Source organism: Chelonoidis abingdonii, chromosome 5 (assembly GCF_003597395.2).
Source record: "Chelonoidis abingdonii isolate Lonesome George chromosome 5, CheloAbing_2.0, whole genome shotgun sequence".
NCBI classification, from domain to species: Eukaryota; Metazoa; Chordata; order Testudines; family Testudinidae; genus Chelonoidis; species Chelonoidis abingdonii.
The window spans coordinates 71,511,493-71,528,602 of NC_133773.1; the positions used below are offsets into that span (position 1 = coordinate 71,511,493).

Consider the following 17,110-nt stretch of genomic DNA (forward strand, 5'->3'; position numbering starts at 1 on the left):
TGGGGAGGTACCGCAGGGCTCCTCGGGCCAGAGGGTGGGGAGCTGCCGTGGGGGCAGGGGCACACTTCAGGGCGGGGAGCTGCTGCAGGGCTGGGGGGGCGGAAGGTGGAAGTTTCGCCTAGGGCGCGAAACTTCCTTGCACCGGCCCTGGCTGTATGCACCTATGAAAAGCAATATATGTAGCATCCATTCACCTGAATTCAAACTCACACACTGAAGTCAACAACCTTGTGGGGAAATGTAATGATTTGCAATCCTACATGGCATGAAAGTAATGAAGAAGTACTTCATGTAAAAATCAAGTACTGCTGTAAACATTGCAAAACATACTTCTAAGTAGTTCCAAAAAAGAGAAACTGGAAGCAGAGCATATTATTGATGCTCAAATATATTTCAGATTGTCTAAACCCCTAGCAAGATTAGGGACACCATGCTTAGTACATGCATTTAATTCTTTACAAAGCCTCACATATTTAAAAGGGCTTTATTGCTCCCTAGGAATGAAATTCATCCCAGTGCATTTTCTCCTTTGGTAGGGCATTGTTTCACTCTCCATGTTGCTTTAGCAATAGGACACTTCACATGCATAACTTTAAGTGTTAGTGTTGGAGGTTCAGTTCTAATACTTATTACACTGAAGCTAATCAGTAACCCTGAAAAGACTGGAATCAGTACTCTTATTAATAGGAAAATAACCCATAAATATAAACCATGAACTCCTCCAACAGAGACTAGCATTCTTTCACTGTCCTTGACAAATATTACACATTGTATTGGAAGCCATTATCTCTACTAGTAATGACCTTGCTTATTTGCTATTTTTTCCTTGCAGGGAGCAGAGATGGAAGAGAACTGTCTAATTGATATATTAGCCTCAAGATCAAATGGGGAGATTTTCCAAATGAAAGAAGCCTACTTAATGCGTATTGTTCATTTTATTTTATTTAAGTATACAGTAGCATATCCTGCAAGGGTGCAATTCTAACTAAAAGTGGATATAGTTGCATGACTAAAAGAGCTAGACTTCCAAAGATGAGTTCTTAAAGCCAATTGTTTTCCCCTCTTTCCTTGTTTCAGGATAATTGTACATAAAAGGCTGAAGCAAACTGTATAAAACAAGTTTAAATTTGTAATGTACAGTATTAGCATAAAAATATCTCAGTATTTTTAGACATTCATGATTCTGTGATCTTTGAAATGTCTCTCAGTCCACAGACTGATATTTTTGGACTATAACTTTTGGATGAAGATTAAACTCTTTAAATCTTTAAAGAGAAAGAGGAGGGGTTGTTTTTTTTGTTTTGGGTGCTTGTTTGTTTGTTTGTTCTCCATCTTATAACTATCTCACTAATTCTGCAGTAATTGTCATTTTAGGCTTGAACCCATGGTCACTGTTTAGGTAAAAATCCTATTAAAGTCACGGAGATTCTTGCTAGCAGCGGGACTACAGATCAGATCTTCTTAGGTGTTTAGGCACCTAAAGATGCAGACATGCACTTAATGGGATTTTCAAAAGTGCATAAGCAAGTTAAGTGAATTAGGTACCTAGCCTGCTTAAACTCTTGTGAAAATCCCTTTGAAGATCTATCCCCACATGATTAGGCCAATTCATTCCTCACTGCAGAATGAAAAGTGCTAAAGACTTGCAAATGTCAATATTCTGAGTATATTTTTTATTCTTGTTACTCATCACTGTTTGCAAATCTTCACTAACATTATTCAGAGAATATTTGTGTGTTCTACAAATTATACATTTAACATAAGTTTGTTGTGGTTTGCACCCCAGAATACAACAATGATCTTCAACAAGACATTTATTCTGAGACTTCAGGCCACTTCAGAGACATGCTTATGAACCTCTCTCAGGTACTGTACAAACTCAAAATATGTTTTACATTTTTAAGAAATGCAGAACCATCTTCTAACATTGCTGAAGGACCCTCAGATTTTAAGTTGGCTACAGTTAAAACTAATCCATGCTCAATATGGTTGAAAAGCTACATTTTTAAAGTGACAGCAAAAAGGGGAAAGATTAGAATTTGAATTCTTTCATCTGCTTTCACTTTGGCTTTAAAATGCAACCATAGGTCAATTGAGTATTTTATTGAACAAGAATCTGAAAATGCCGTCTGACCCTATATCCAAATGAGATTTTCTTTCACAAGTTCTACTTTTCTTCATTAGTAGAGTGTACTCTCCATATTACAGTTTGTATGTCACATAGAAAAAGAGAGAAATAGCTGACCTGACTATGCAAGAAATTATTAAACAGATCTTTATAGTCCTTCTGTTTTCAAAAAAAACATGTTCTTTGTGCTGAAGAAATATGCCAGACAACATGCTGTTTACACTGTGGTGGTACCTCATGCAGGAGGATTGTCAAAATTATTTACAAAATTTCTGATCCTGTAAAGTGCTTGAGTGCTTTTTGTTGAGATATGGTCAATTCTCACTAAATTAGGAGATTCTCAGCAGCTCAGAATTGGTGATCAACTCTTTACAGAAATCAAACCCTAAAATATTGTGCCATAAGTGAAGGGACAGAGGAGAAATGGGGACATTAATTACTGTTATCAAAAAGACACAGAGGGGGAAGATGCCTTCATGATAGTGGCCTAATTAATTTTATTTGTATTTCAGGAATTATTACAGCTTAAACATCTAAATATGTTTAGCGTGAAAACTGAATTAGGGACTTTCACAATATGGATCAAAACAACAAGTGCACTGTAAGAAATCTACATGTACCTTTGTACTTGCATTTGTTTTTACAAATAAGTACACAAATGACTGTTTGCACATGGAAAATGGAGAGCTGCAGTCACAATGAGTGACTGCACACTTTTGTGGTTGCTCCTGGACCCGAAACTTTGACTCTATATTTGTATTACATTAAAAGAAAAAAAAACCTACATTAAAAGAACACTAAGGTTGACAAGTCAACCAGCCAAAAGTTAGGATTAAGGTTTCCTGAGAAACTTTATTTTTGCTTCCTTGTACACATGCATTGTGATACAGTCTTATTGTTGTTTTTTTACACATGACCCCTTCCTCATTCAGTGCACAGGATGGACAGTGCTCATTTAATAAGCATTCAGTATTTCTCTTTATCCTGATTATTCAGCATGTAGCTGCATGCATTATTTAGTGAGTACCATCAAGCCCTGGACATCTTTGAAAATTTTGGTTTACATGACTTTCCCAGTACCACATAGGAACTATGTGAGAGGCAGGGGAAGTATCTAATTTTTCTGGGTGCCATTCAATTGCTTTAACCATAAAACCATCTGTGACAGAGCATGGTGAGTGAGAACTTATGGAAGACCTGGGGGAGGGTAAGCGCAAGTCCTGCCCTCATCTAAAGGCTCCTTCACCAGCCTAAGAGGAGAAACTACTGAACCCAGGTCTCAAGTGAAACTGGGGACAATTGATGAGTAACAGCAATGGGAGTGAGGATAGGGTTGCCAACTCTGACTGAAGCTATTCTAGGAGATTTTTTTCCAACGTGACATAATGTCATTTTCTTAAAATATCCTTTAAAATCTCTGGGATTGCTTTCAAGTCACCAGGAGACTGATATAAATTCCCTGGAGACTCCAGGCCAATCCTGGAGGGTTGGCAACGAAAAGGGAAGGTCACAGGGTCAAAGGAACAAGAAGGAGACACTGAGCAGAGAACACCAGATAGCATCCACTGTTCTGCAAAGGTGTCCAGGAAGCCAGTGGACTTAGCCCAGAGAAACACTGCTCAGACATGTGATCTGAGGGAGGAGCAGAAATAGGACCCACAGTCACAGAGCACCTCCCCATCCAGCATCCTCCTTTTGATATGGTGGATGGCCACCTTGGCCAGTGCCAGGAGGAGGTTGATGAGGAGGTCTCATGACTTTGTGGGGCAACAGCTGGGCTGTGGATAAATCAGGAAGTGCAGAGAACAGTGCAGCCATAACCATAAGCCAGAAAAGGTGCTGTAGCCTGGCGCACTCAAGATAGATGTGTACCAGGGTCTCCCTCATGCCACACAAGGGGCAAGAAAGGTGAACTGCACCAACTACATGCCCATGCTCATGGCTCCATGAATGAGCTGCCAACTAATATCCCCAGAGTGCCACAAGACCAATGTGGAATACAGTCTGGCCCACCAGAGTTCCTCACCTTCCACTGGTGGTAGGAGTTCCCACCAGTCAATGGCAGAGTTGGACACAAGGGTGAGGAAATGAAAAGCGTGGAGCACAAGCATGTACAGCTGTGCATTTTCTCTCTTTTTTTTTTTTTTTTTTTTAAATCAGGGTAGTACACAAAGACCCCAGTCAGGATTGTTAGGTGATGTACAAAAATATGAAGGCCTGGCCCCTGCTCCAAAGAACTTTCAGTCATAGTAAGCCTGAATGATTAAGGCCATGATTCAGCATGATTCTTAAGCATTTTACCCAACTTTAGGCACATAAGTAGTCCTAATGAAGCCAAGGTGACTTCTCACATGCTTAAAGATAGGAAAGTGCTTACACACTTTACTAAATTAGGGCATAATTCAAAACCATGTAATTTCAGGCCCTTATCCTGCCAGCATTCATTCATAATTTTACCTACAAGAATAAAGGATACTACTCGTGTGTGTTTGCAGAATGGGGGCTTTGTTTGTACAGAATCTTTCATAAAAACTTGGGAGATATTCTCAGTGGGTGTAAATCAGCACAGCTTCATTAACTTCAATGAAGCTATGCCAATTTTTAACACCTGATGAACATGACCAATTCATACCAGCTGATGAACTGGACCATTATCTCTAAATGCTTTGCAGAGTTAAACAATAAATAACAGCACATGGTCTAGCAGGGAGGAATGCCAAAGATAAAAAACATAAGTTCAAGGTTGAAAAGGATGATTTCTGATGAGGTTCGAAATGAGATGGGGAGTGGATGACAAGGAGAGAGAAAATATGTATGTTCCAGATGTAGCCACTGCAAAAGAGAGACTTTTTCCTTCTAATGTTCAACAGATTTTCTCACTGGTGATGAACTCCTTGCCACCCCAAAAAGACTGCACAATATCTTAGTTCTTACCCTCATTAAAGCCATGGCAATTTTATCTTACAATCAGGACAAATACAAAACATCCTGCCCTATAATCTGCAGTCATCATTATCAAAACACATTGCCACAAATATCCCCAAAGAGGGTGACTGGGGATCACTAGATAGGTAGGATCACACCAGCTACTCATCTCAGATTCTGGAGCCTAAAAAGAGCTCTGGAGAACTCCAGCTGCACTGCTTCATACTGTGCTTCTTTGTAAGTTGTTAATTGTTATCTATGTGTAAATATTACTTTATATATGTTAATAAAAACAATTGTAGAAAAGTCAGATGGCACTTAATTTAAAATATTATCCTTTTTATAGTTTCTCTTTTGGATAGTCTTGTAGAATAAACTGGACAATGCTGCAGATTAAAATAGAAAATTTGATTCTTTCTACCTATTTCTATGTAACTTATAGAAAGGATGTCATTCTGTATCAACAGTTTCTATTTTTTTATGTTTTCTATAAAAATGTATTGGTTTACTCTCTATTAAATTCTGGGGCCTTCATCCTGCAATAGATAGCACACACGCATTTATAATACAGGTCAATGGGGCTCCGTGCAGGAGTGCCATAATTACAATACTGAGGCCTATAATACTTTTCCATAAGGAAAAGCGTACATATCTCCCACCCACCCCCCCCGCACCACCACCAATCAATGGGTAGTGGAAAAATCCTTCTGAGAGGCAAGCTTCTAGAAGGCTTATTACATCCTAATTAATGTAAGTACTTGGATCGAATTATAATTATCCAGAATTTTAATATGACATGAAGATTTGATTTATTTCCCCCCCAGGTTTTGGCATGGATTTGAATTAAAATACCATCATTTTCTGGAATTTAAAAATAAGAATATTGATGCAGTTTGTAGGATTATCTGATCAAACAATGCCAAGAATAGTCATTAAAAAAAATTAACTGTAAGGTTTTTTTGTTTATGTAGAGCACTGCTGCTCAGTTTTTATTGTCCACTTGTCATATTTTTCCAGTTTCATGTATTCAATCACAGGAAGTCACTCCAGCATAATTTCCTTTAAGCAATTTATCTTGTCACTAAGAACTTCATTCTTTGTTCTGTGCAAATTCTTTACAATTTAATTAAAATGTGAATTAACATATTTTCCAGGCAAGAGTTGAAACCTGGTCATTCTAGTAGTTAGCAGACAATACATAATTTTAATCCTTACTTTCACTTTTGTACAGAATGATTGTCAACTCCAAACTAAAGTAAATTGCTTCAAAAACTTATAATTAAGGCAATGATTAAGTGCTGTCTGAGACTTATGACTCCTGCAACCTGGTATGATTTGTATCCTTACACTGTAATTATGATTAAAAGGAGTTATTCTAAACGACTTTTCTTTTGTTACAACTAAATATATCTGATCCTAATTTATTAACTAAATCATATGTGCTTGGTTTACAGAACTGCAAACCAAAAGAGCTGCAGGAGAATAAGCTGTATTCTATTTTGACTCATACATTATCAAAATTGTCAGGCAACTTCTCAATCTTGAATCTTAATTATAGGTGATGATGGTAACATGCAGTTTAAAGCAGATTGATCACTATTTGATACGATTGATCTTGCAGTTTGGACAGTGAGAAAAAAGTGTGTGGTTTTTTTCCTTGTAAAAAACAGCAAAGTTATATGAACATATCAGTGGAAAATAAACTGGGGACACAAAGATGCCATTTGTACTGTTATTTTCGACATCATAACCACGTTATAATTTTATAAACAGGTAATGTCATCTAGTTATTTACTAACTTTTCTTTTATGTAAGTAAAGGGTTAGTAAAAATGTGATCTCACAGGGAACCCACTTGTATCCACCTCTGCTACCACTTCGTCATCAGTCCCATCATGATTCTAGAATTCCTCCATCCTAAGGGAATGGCCCTCGGAGATGTGCCATAGCAATTCCCGATGTGACCTGTAGAATATTTTAGGTCTGTATAGACCAGCTCTATCACACACCATTCTTGTGTAAAATCCTGGAACGGATATCTCAGTGAATGAGAAATAGTATTATATAATGACCATCTCATTCTCTTGCAGTCATTTTAGAAGAACTAATAGAAGAAAATGTTATAACATTTTACAGGGAACCCGGGAGGAAGGGTATGCAGATCCTGCTATGGCTGCTCAGGATGCAATGGTAACTACAATCAGCTGTCAGTTTCTCAAAAATAACAGAAAACAAAAATATACTATTTGAAAGTCTTGTTTAAAGGAGTTTGGAACTGATGATCTTTTGCACCTTGTTATTATTTTAATGCCTTAGGTCCTATGGGAAGCATGTCAGCAGAAAACAGGGGAACACAAAAATATGATGCAAATGATCCTGTGCAACAAAAGTTACCAGCAGTTGTGGATGGGTAATTATCATCACTTATGAATCCAACTACTCAGTATTTGAATGTGTAATGGAAAGGGAAAATGTAGTTTACAGAGAAAACAGGCATAATTTTAGCTATGCACACAGAAGCTGAATTCACAAATCAATATTCAGGTTCCAGTGCAGTCTGAAACAGGAGCCTGAGCCTACATTCTTTGTGCTCCCAAAATTCCAACTGAAGTTAATGGAAGTTTTGGGTGTACAAGGATTACAAAGCTGAACCCATCGTAGAATAGATAGTGAAAAAAAATGCATCATAGAGATGACAATTAAGGTGATGGGCTCAGTCTTCAGCTGTACTGACCTCACCATGTTATACTCAAAGTACTATACGGGATCTTTTCAGGGGGATTAAGGCAAAACGCCACATTTATTAGTAATACAGGTATTAATTAATACTCTATCATATGCATATGATATATTACAGTCATGCATTCACACACACACACACACACACACACACACACTCCGTCTTGCTGTTGTTACCAACTAGTTGCTCCCCTTAACTGCACTGGCCAGGTGAGTTAGATGGGGGAGGGGTGGAGCCGGGCTTCTGCCGATCCGGATCGATGCTCCGATGGTGACAAGACGAGACCCAGGGTCCTTCTGCAAGACACCTTGTATTTATAGCAGCTTCCCTCTTATGCAAATCCAGACCAGATTCAAAATCTGGGTCTGTGTCCGTTGGTCTGTGCTTTGTGCTGCTTTTTTTTCTGGGTGTTGTCCCAATGCTGCTCAAAGAGGGCGTTTTCTAAAGAAGGTGCTTGCTTCTAATCCCTGAGGTCGTCAATATGTCTGCTTTTCTTTATTGGGCCCACTTGACAAGTTGTATTGTCCTTTGCTCTGGCTTCCATTCCCTCTTCAACTGTTGTAGCTGTCTGGAGATGGGTGTCTTCCAAGCCTCACTCATTCACACCTCATTCAGTCAATGGGGCAATTGATTACAGAGTGGGGGGAAGATCTTATTCTACTTCTAGCAAAAAGGCACATGTTTCTTTCACTTTAACTATACTATCTTTAGGGGCTATAACATTTGATACAAAGTTTTCTACCAATTTTCTAATACAAAGTTGTATGAGAGAGGCACAATGCCAAGTCATATGAAATACAAAATCAAACAGTGAACAGAAGTTACAATGCAGGCAAGTGTAGTGAATGGTGAACAGAACTTACATTAATAAAGTGAACAATTAAAAACAATTTCATTTATCAGTTCTACAACCAGTGGTGCTGGAACTAGGGATGCTGGGGGCTCCCTTGAAGTAGTAATAACAAACACCAAATACATGGTTTTCATGGTCAGCACCCCCACTATAAAAATTGTTCCCGCACCCTTGGAGCTCACACTCAATTCATCCGGTGGGAGGGACTCAAAAGTGCACTGAAGCCACTTTTCCACTTTTTGCAGTCTTAGGGGGCAGACAGGGCCAAATGCTGCCCCTCCCCCCTCCAAAAAAAAACTCAACCAAACAAGTAACAGCTGCTTAATACAGCTGGTTGGAAAAGTTTTAATTAAACATAGTTTTGTCAAAACATGGTGTTCCATCAAAGCTGATAGATTTTGCAAAAACATGTCAATGTTGTTTTTTTCAATGGGAAGGCTTCTGATGTCAGTGCGGACTCCCCAGTTGCTCATGTGTAGCAAGAGAGTGGGATGAATCAAAAACCTGACCTTTTCAGTCCAAAAATGGACATTTAGACACAATACCGTTTTGAGAAATTGTTGAAAATGTTTTGGTTTTGTTCCAGTGTAGAATGAAAACGAATCTCAAAATGGAATTGTCATTCTCCAGACAGCTCTATAGCATAAAGGGTGGACTAATTTACTTCAGTTTGTAATTCTCTCCTGGAGGTTATTACATCAACAAGGATAAGCAGGAACATACTCCTAACCCCAATTCACCTCATACGGGATGGGGGCAGGTGTTAGCATAGTCCTGGGTTGAGAATCTGTTCCAATCTCTTATTTTAGATTAAGTTTCACCTTGAGGTAATAGACTTCTCAAAGTAAACAGCAATAAAACTGCTGGGGCTAGTTTCTACTTTTAATACAGATATATATAAATAAACATGTATTCATTTCTTTCAAGTTTTTCAGGAGTTCCAAAACATCTCTGGGCAAGATATAGTACCTGCTATTAATGAATGTTACGATGGATACTTTCAAGAACTGCTGATAGCAATAGGTAAAATAAAATGATTATTTTCCACTGATAATAACTTCTTAATAATTATACAGTATAGTATATCTGGTCCATTAAAAGATGCAAATATAAGCTTTTTGTGCTATTTTCCCCACTAGTTAATTTTCATATATGGTGTAGAAACTTTGAACATTTGGAAGAAAATCAGCCAACAATCTAAGGGTATACAGAAGAAAGGACATTTAAATTGCATCGTAGGTTGAAGCTAAAAACTAAAATATGGTCACTGCATTAGGACAGAGGAGAACTGGATTCTGCTTCTGGTTTTGCTACAAACTTCCTATGTGACCATGGAAAAGTCCATTAGGCACTCTGCCCACACTAAAACAAATGGCAAAACTGCATGTCTTCAGTGGTGTAGGATCAAGCTCCTACATTTTCTGTGCCTCAGTTTCCCCATCTGTAAAATTACGGTAATCATGGGCAATGCGTAATGGAGGCTGCAGGATGCTAAGCTTCCCCAAACCTCTGTTAATGCTGCCCACCATGGCCCTGGGGCCAGGCAGTGCCAGGGCTCAGAGATCCTCCAGGCAGCCAGGACTTGGGGCAGTTCAGGCAGCTGGGGATTCAGGCTGTGGCTCAGGGCAGCTTGGGTGGGTCAGCTGGGATTAGGCTGAACAGACAGCAAGTGTGAAAAATAGGGACAGGAGGTAGGGGATAATGGGATCCTATGTAAGAAAAAGCCCCCAAACTCGGGACTGTCCCTATAAAAGCGGGACATCTGGTCACCCTAGCCAGGATCCATCTGGCTGCAGTGGGGGGTTTGAGGCTCCTCTGGGGGGTTCACGCATCACCCATGATGGTAATAATACTTCCCTACCTCACAAAGATGTCATCTGGCTAAATTCATTAAGTTTGTGAGGCACTTATATAGTATGGTGATGAACACCATAAAAAAATCTATAAATAGCAGATTATTATGACTGAAAAATATAACCATACACTTAAACTACCAGCATCTTTAAGATGAGCCACAGGTAAATTTGCCCTGCCTCCCAGGGGGAAGGCCCACAGCCAGTACAGAAACGGAGAGGCTTCTTGCAGGTGGCCTGAGATTAGAACTTTATAACCTGCAGCTTCAACAGGCAATTCCATAGGACTGAAAATTCTGCCATCTCCCACTGAATGAGTACTGTTAGGAAAACTCCTTGAGGAGCACTCCAGGTTTTTTCTAAGACAGAAGGGGCTGCCTGACCTACAGCCATGAACTGTGCAACATGAGAAAGTTTCTATCAACTGGCAGCAAATTTGTTTCATTTCAACCCAATAAGCACCCTCAAGATCACATAAACACACTGTTGATGTAGGTTTCTGAACGTCTTTAATGTTTCTCCTTTTCTCCATAACATCTCTCTCCTAGTTCTCTGTGTTCGAGATAAACCTTCCTATTTTGCATATAGGCTTTACAATGCAATCCATGTAAGTAGCATGATTCTTTCACATATTTTAAAGAACAGCTTTACTGTCTCTATTTTGAATGATTTAGCTCATTTGCTTTAAAAGGGTTGGGGTTTTGATAGCTTCTACGTTTAAAGTGTTGCTTCCTTGTTTTAAAATTTTTGGCAATGTTATCAATTTCAAAGCCATAATGCTTGAGCAACAGTTGAATTTTCTTCCAACATTACTTGTCTAGTAACTGCATTGACTTTTTGAAAAATGAAAACCATCATTTTGTATGGACTGCATCTCCACCTCGTGGGCAAAACTCAAAGCACACATTTTATTCGACATGATCTATTATTATTATCTGTACAGCTTTAATAAAGATCACTGTGAATGGCATAATACAAATACTGTGACACTGGGTGCAAATTTGGGTATATGCATATGCATTCAGAAGAATCCACAAATATTGCATAGGGAAAAAAAATACCATGAATGTGTTTTTCTTCATATTGTGTGCTGCTGGTGTAAATTTATGTAAAGTATTCGTGACAAAATTGAAAATATTCTGAATCTGAGCATTTTCATATTTTTTCAAATTCAAAATTGATTTCATTTTCACAAAATTGTTGTGCTAAACCAGGATAATTTTTGAGTGAAATGTGGCATTTTGTAATTATTTCTTATTTTCATAATCACAATAGATTTGAGAAAATACTTTAAATTGAAGAAAAAAATTTAAAAAAATAAGTAAATTTCTCAGTTTCCTCCTAGTGTCTAGTGATTTATGTCAATGAAATGCTTAGTGATATGGTATGCTGCTGATAGTAGGCGTTTTAAAGAATATTCCATTCCACAGTGCATTAGTCAATCAGATTGTGTCAAACTCTTGTCAGATTTCTATTTATAATGGGTTGTTAGAAAGATTTTAGTGCACCCACCAAATAAGAATCAAATCCTGTAAATGCAGCTTTCTGAGTATCCCTTGCTACTTTATTCTGGTAATATGAATAGCTAATTGATAAATTCAACCTGTCACTTTTATATAGACCAACATTTTTAATAACTATTTCCCCTGCAATCTTCAAAATTGTTTGAATTAATGTTACTGTCCACTAGATGTCACCATTCCTCCAGAAGTGTCCTGAAGAAGAGCACTAAGCTTGAAAGCTTGTCTCTCTCACCAACAGAAATTTGTCCAATAAAAGATATTATTGTAGATGGGTTTGGTCACAGAGACCCCCTTTGGGACTGTCACCTGACGTGCTGAAACTACCTCTGAGCTTGTTTTCCCTGTCAGCTTGGGACTCCAGAACCCTGCCCTGTTGAGACAGACGCTAGTCTGCTGCAACAGAGCCCCAGGTCTGAACCATGTCCCCAAGGCTGCAGGCTTTAACTGAAAACCACTCAGCAGGTCACCTCTTTCCAGAACCAAGACACCCAGCTCCCAATGGGATCCAAACCCCAAATAAATCCCCCCCCCATAAATTGTCCGCCCTCTATAAACACTGACAGAGAGATATGCACAGCTGTTTGCTCCCCCAGGTATTCATCACTTACTCTGGGTTCAATAATAAACAAAAGTGATTTTATTATGAATAAAAAGTAGTATTTAAGTGGTTCAGACAAAGTAAGTCACCAAGTAAAATAAAGCAAAAACATGCAAGTCTAAGCCTAATACATTAAGAAACTGAATACAGGTAAATCTCACCCTCAGAGATGTTCCAATAAGCTTCTTTCACAGACAAGACTTCCTCTTAGTCTGGGCCCAATCCTTTCCCCTGCTACAGTTCTGTTAGCTCCAGGTGTTAACTAGGGGATTTCTCATGACTGCAAGCCCCCTTTTTTCTGTTCCACCCCCCTTCTATATCTTTGGCACAAGGAGGGAATCCTTTGTCTCAATCTGGGTTCCCACCTTTCCTTCTAAATGGAAAAGCACCAGGTTTAAGATGGATTCCAGTATCATGTGACATGTTCACATGTCCTGTGAGACTTCATTATTCACTGGCTAGCATCCAGGATACAGGAAGGCTGACAAGTAAACAGAGCCATTTACAACCAATTGTCCTAGTTTATGGGAGCCATCAAGATTCCAAGCCACCATTAATGGCCCACACTTGGCACAATTACAATAGGACTTCTGAGTAAAAATTCGTATCTTTAGCTTCAGATACAAGAATGATACATTCATACAAATAGGATGAACACACTCACTAGATCATAAGCTTTGTAATGATACCTTACAAAAGACCTTTTTCATAAAGCATATTTCAGTTACATCATATTCACACTTATAAACATATTTCCATAAAACATATGGAGTGCAACATCACAATTATCTCACCTACCTTCTTTCTCACCATTCCTCCATGTAGAATCTATCTGAGAAATTGAACAGCTCACATGATTCATGGTTGGATACAAAGCATTACAGTTCTAAACCTGTTTAGAATCTGATGGTTGTTCAGCAACCTATGTGAAAAAATATGGTGGTCTCAGTCTAGTCTTAAGTGGACAAATTGCACATAACAAAAGCCATCCTCCCACCTGGCATTCTTGTTGGCAGTCTCAACAAAAAAGACTGACTGAGGTCCTGATTCAGCAAAGCACTTAAGCACACGCTTTAAAAAAAGTAGTAGTAAATACAATTGTACATTAATAACACTTAAAGAAAAATTTGAAGTGGCGTTTAACATGCAGATTTTATTATCTCAATTACACAGTAATATGAAATGCACTATTCATACATGAGAAAGCTCAGTATAGTAAAACCTCTGTACACCTCAAACTTCTCTCAGATCCAGAATATATATCTAGATGGCCTAATCAATTTACTCATTTGCACATAATATTAATATATTCAGATAGACAGACTCATGCAAGTTTCCTCATATCTTTCTCATCTTTTAGGAGTATGGTTTCCATAATAAAACTGTTATCAGGATTTTGATTGCCAGAAGTGAAATAGATTTGATGAATATAAGACGACGATACAAAGAGAGATATGGGAAATCTCTGTTTCATGATATCAGAGTAAGTAACTCTATACTTTTGCATGTACACAGTACCTAGTTCAATAGCAGAGTTTCATAAATCCATATGAGAGCTTTAACAATAGCAAATGTTGAGTTAATTCTGAACCCTAATCTAATCATTTGATGCAAAGGCAGAAGTAGCAATATGCTTTCTGAACTCATGTTACATCAGTTCAGTGCCTCTGACTACTTTCAGTAAATGAACAATAAAGATGAGATAATATTTCCCACTAAATTCTAATCACACTTTCATATTATATGCTGGATTCTGTCCCGCCCCCAGAATAGAACTGCCTGCTGGGCAAATACTTTGCATAGAGGTGTTCCCCTACTGGTGCAGAATGAGTGGAGCAGCTCTGTGGTCTTCCTGCATAACCCCCTGATGCAAGGGTGAAAGTAACTTACAGGATATACCGGTACTGCCAAAGTCCTGAGGGGGCACGGCCTCATCCAGAAGAGGCGTGGCCTCAACCAAAAGGGGCGGGGCCTCTCAAGATCTAAAGGACCTGGAGCACTGGCTGTGGCTGGGAGCCCCACGGCCTTTAAATCAACCTTGGGCTCCCAGCTGCAGAGGTGGCTAGGAGCCCTCAGGGCTCAGGGGCAAATTAAAGGGCCTGGGGCTCTGGCCACCGCAGAGCTCCGGGCCCTTTAAATCCCCACCACAGTTCCGGCTGCCAGAGCTGTGAGTGGGATTTAAAGGGCCAGGAGCTCCCGTGGCTGTGGGGAACCCCAAGACTTGCCGGGCTGGAGCCGGGATTTAAAGCGGCGGGGAGCTCTGAGCCCTTTAAATCCACGCCCCAGCCTGGCTGCCAGAGCCGTGGGTGGGATTTAAAGGGCTCTGAGCTGCCCGCAGCAGTGGGGAGCTCTGAGCCCTTTAAATCCATGCCCTAGCCCGGCTGCCGGAGCTGCAGGCGGAATTCAAAGGGTTCTGGGCTGCCCACAGCCGCTCTGAGCCCTTTAAATCTGACCCCAGCCTGGCCGCCGGAGCTGCTGGCCAGATTCAAAGGGCTCTGGGCTGCCCGCAGCGACGGGGAGCTCTGAGCTCTTTAAATCACGGCCCCAGCCTGGCCACCGGAGCCGTGGGTGGGATTCAAAGGGCTCTGGGCTCCCCGCTGTGGCTATATACTACTGGGAAAAATTCTAATAAACATTTAAAATGAATCTGATGTCAGTCCCACTGAAGTTTTGCCATTAACCACAATAAAAGCAGAGCGGGTTCTGTGTCTGCAGGATCTGGTCCTTTATTTTGAGTTATTTGTATCTTGGAAACACGATCACTCAGATTTTAATTTGACTTACAATGATGTACATCCAGAGTATCCCCACTGACTTCAATTCCTGGGAGCCAGTGGAGATACTCTGGCTTTACATCAGTTTAAGGGAAATCAAAATCTGTCCTACAGAGTGCGTTGGGTGTTTTTACATAGCAACCATCAGAAAGATCTATTTTTCTTGTACTGTCAGTCCCATATCTCCAGACAAGCATGAACTGTATTGTTAAATTCTTGTCAAATGATTCAGTACAGTAAATGCCTTTCCAATGTTTTTATGATTTTTTTTTATGTTTTATCAGAAAATATCTAGGGCCAAGATTTTCAAAACTGATCAATGAATTTTCAGTGCCCAATTTGAGATACATTAAAAGGACCTGATTTTCCGAAAGAGCTGAGCAGCCACCTTCTGAAAATCAGACCTTGTAGGTGTCTCAGCTTCCCCCCCACCCCCTGCAAAAATGAGAGATCCAAAATTACTAATCACTTTTGAAAATCTTGGTCTAGAATCTTTATGAAGCATTGAAAGTCTTGTGCAAAACCCACAACTTCTTAAATGTCCTCCAGTCCCTAATGCACAAAAATGGTTTTCTTGGCCGGGCGAGAGGAAAAATTATCATCACAAAAAGATTCTTTCCCTTGCAGCATTTTGCTTCAGGACATTACGAGACAGCTTTACTTGCCATCTGTGCTGGTGATGCTGAAGATTATTAAAGGAAGAAGATAATGAATTTGAAAGCTGTATGGATCCATTTTTAATAGAAATCCAAGCCAGGCACATTTCTTATAACTATTAGTTATTCCTGCTCTCTATAAAAAAGTGGATCAATCAATGCTAGATATTTTCTAACTTTAAATTTTTTTGAAAACAAGACAAGTATACAAACTTGTTTTGTCAGGAATATGATTTTTCCCAACTTGTGAAGAAATGCTGTTACTGTGAAATACATTATCTAATGTAAAATTAATACAATTCTATTTAACTAAAATGTATGTGTATTATTTTGCCTTATGATGGGGTTTATAGACCCCACGTCAAGGGAATGATGGAGCAGTACAGGAACAAGAAGGCCCTGCTCCTCCACAGCTGCAAATCACGTTTCAAACAGAGGACCTGTTTAAAAGGGGACATTGACAATGAGGGGGAAGGAGACAGTAGAGAGGCTGTCTGCAGGAAGGAAACAAACAAGACAGTTTATAGCAATAGGGACAGAGGATCCATAGGGGAAGGGTGGACTATGGGTAAGACTAGTGCGGGTAAGACCTAACTGGGAGACCAAGGTACTGACTGCTTTTCTCTCCTCTTTTGCCAACGAAGGGGAATAACTGGACACTAAAAAGCAAGATGGGAAGTCCCAAATGACTATCTGAATTGTTGAGACTGTTTGAGCAACCCTTTGCTGGGATGAAAGCAGTGTGAGATCATGCTCCAAACCGAAGAGAGAACAGGGGAGGCTGGTCTAGTGTACATGCAAGAAGGAACTGAGACACATTTCACCCTTTCCCCTTTGGGCCCTGAGCCAAGACCTGCTGGAGAGGGAGAGCCTGGGTCCCCCTATTCTTCCCTTCCCTTTTCTCAAACTGGGAGAACCTGAAGAACACTGAGAGATGACTGACTGTAACTTGGCCATCAGTCCCTCAGCTTGCCTGGCAAAGCCATCCCAGGACTTTGGGGACTTTCAAGCCGTTGCCTGCCAGTCCTCCAAGCACAGTTTCCAATTTTCACATGGTAAAT

General features: G+C 39.7%; 1 protein-coding gene across 1 annotated transcript in view; it reads left to right on the forward strand.

Moving 5' to 3' along the window:
- ANXA10 (annexin A10) overlaps positions 1-16,308 on the forward strand; it is a 50,302-nt gene extending 33,994 nt beyond the window's left edge. Inside the window, exons 5-12 of the mRNA XM_032802695.2 lie at positions 833-923; positions 1,787-1,866; positions 7,189-7,242; positions 7,369-7,462; positions 9,573-9,668; positions 11,047-11,105; positions 13,980-14,102; positions 16,021-16,308. Coding sequence (XP_032658586.1) covers positions 833-923; positions 1,787-1,866; positions 7,189-7,242; positions 7,369-7,462; positions 9,573-9,668; positions 11,047-11,105; positions 13,980-14,102; positions 16,021-16,089 — 666 coding nt within the window. The 3' untranslated portion in view covers positions 16,090-16,308. The remainder of the gene's footprint in view (positions 1-832; positions 924-1,786; positions 1,867-7,188; positions 7,243-7,368; positions 7,463-9,572; positions 9,669-11,046; positions 11,106-13,979; positions 14,103-16,020) is intronic.
- Positions 16,309-17,110: the final 802 nt, after the last annotated feature.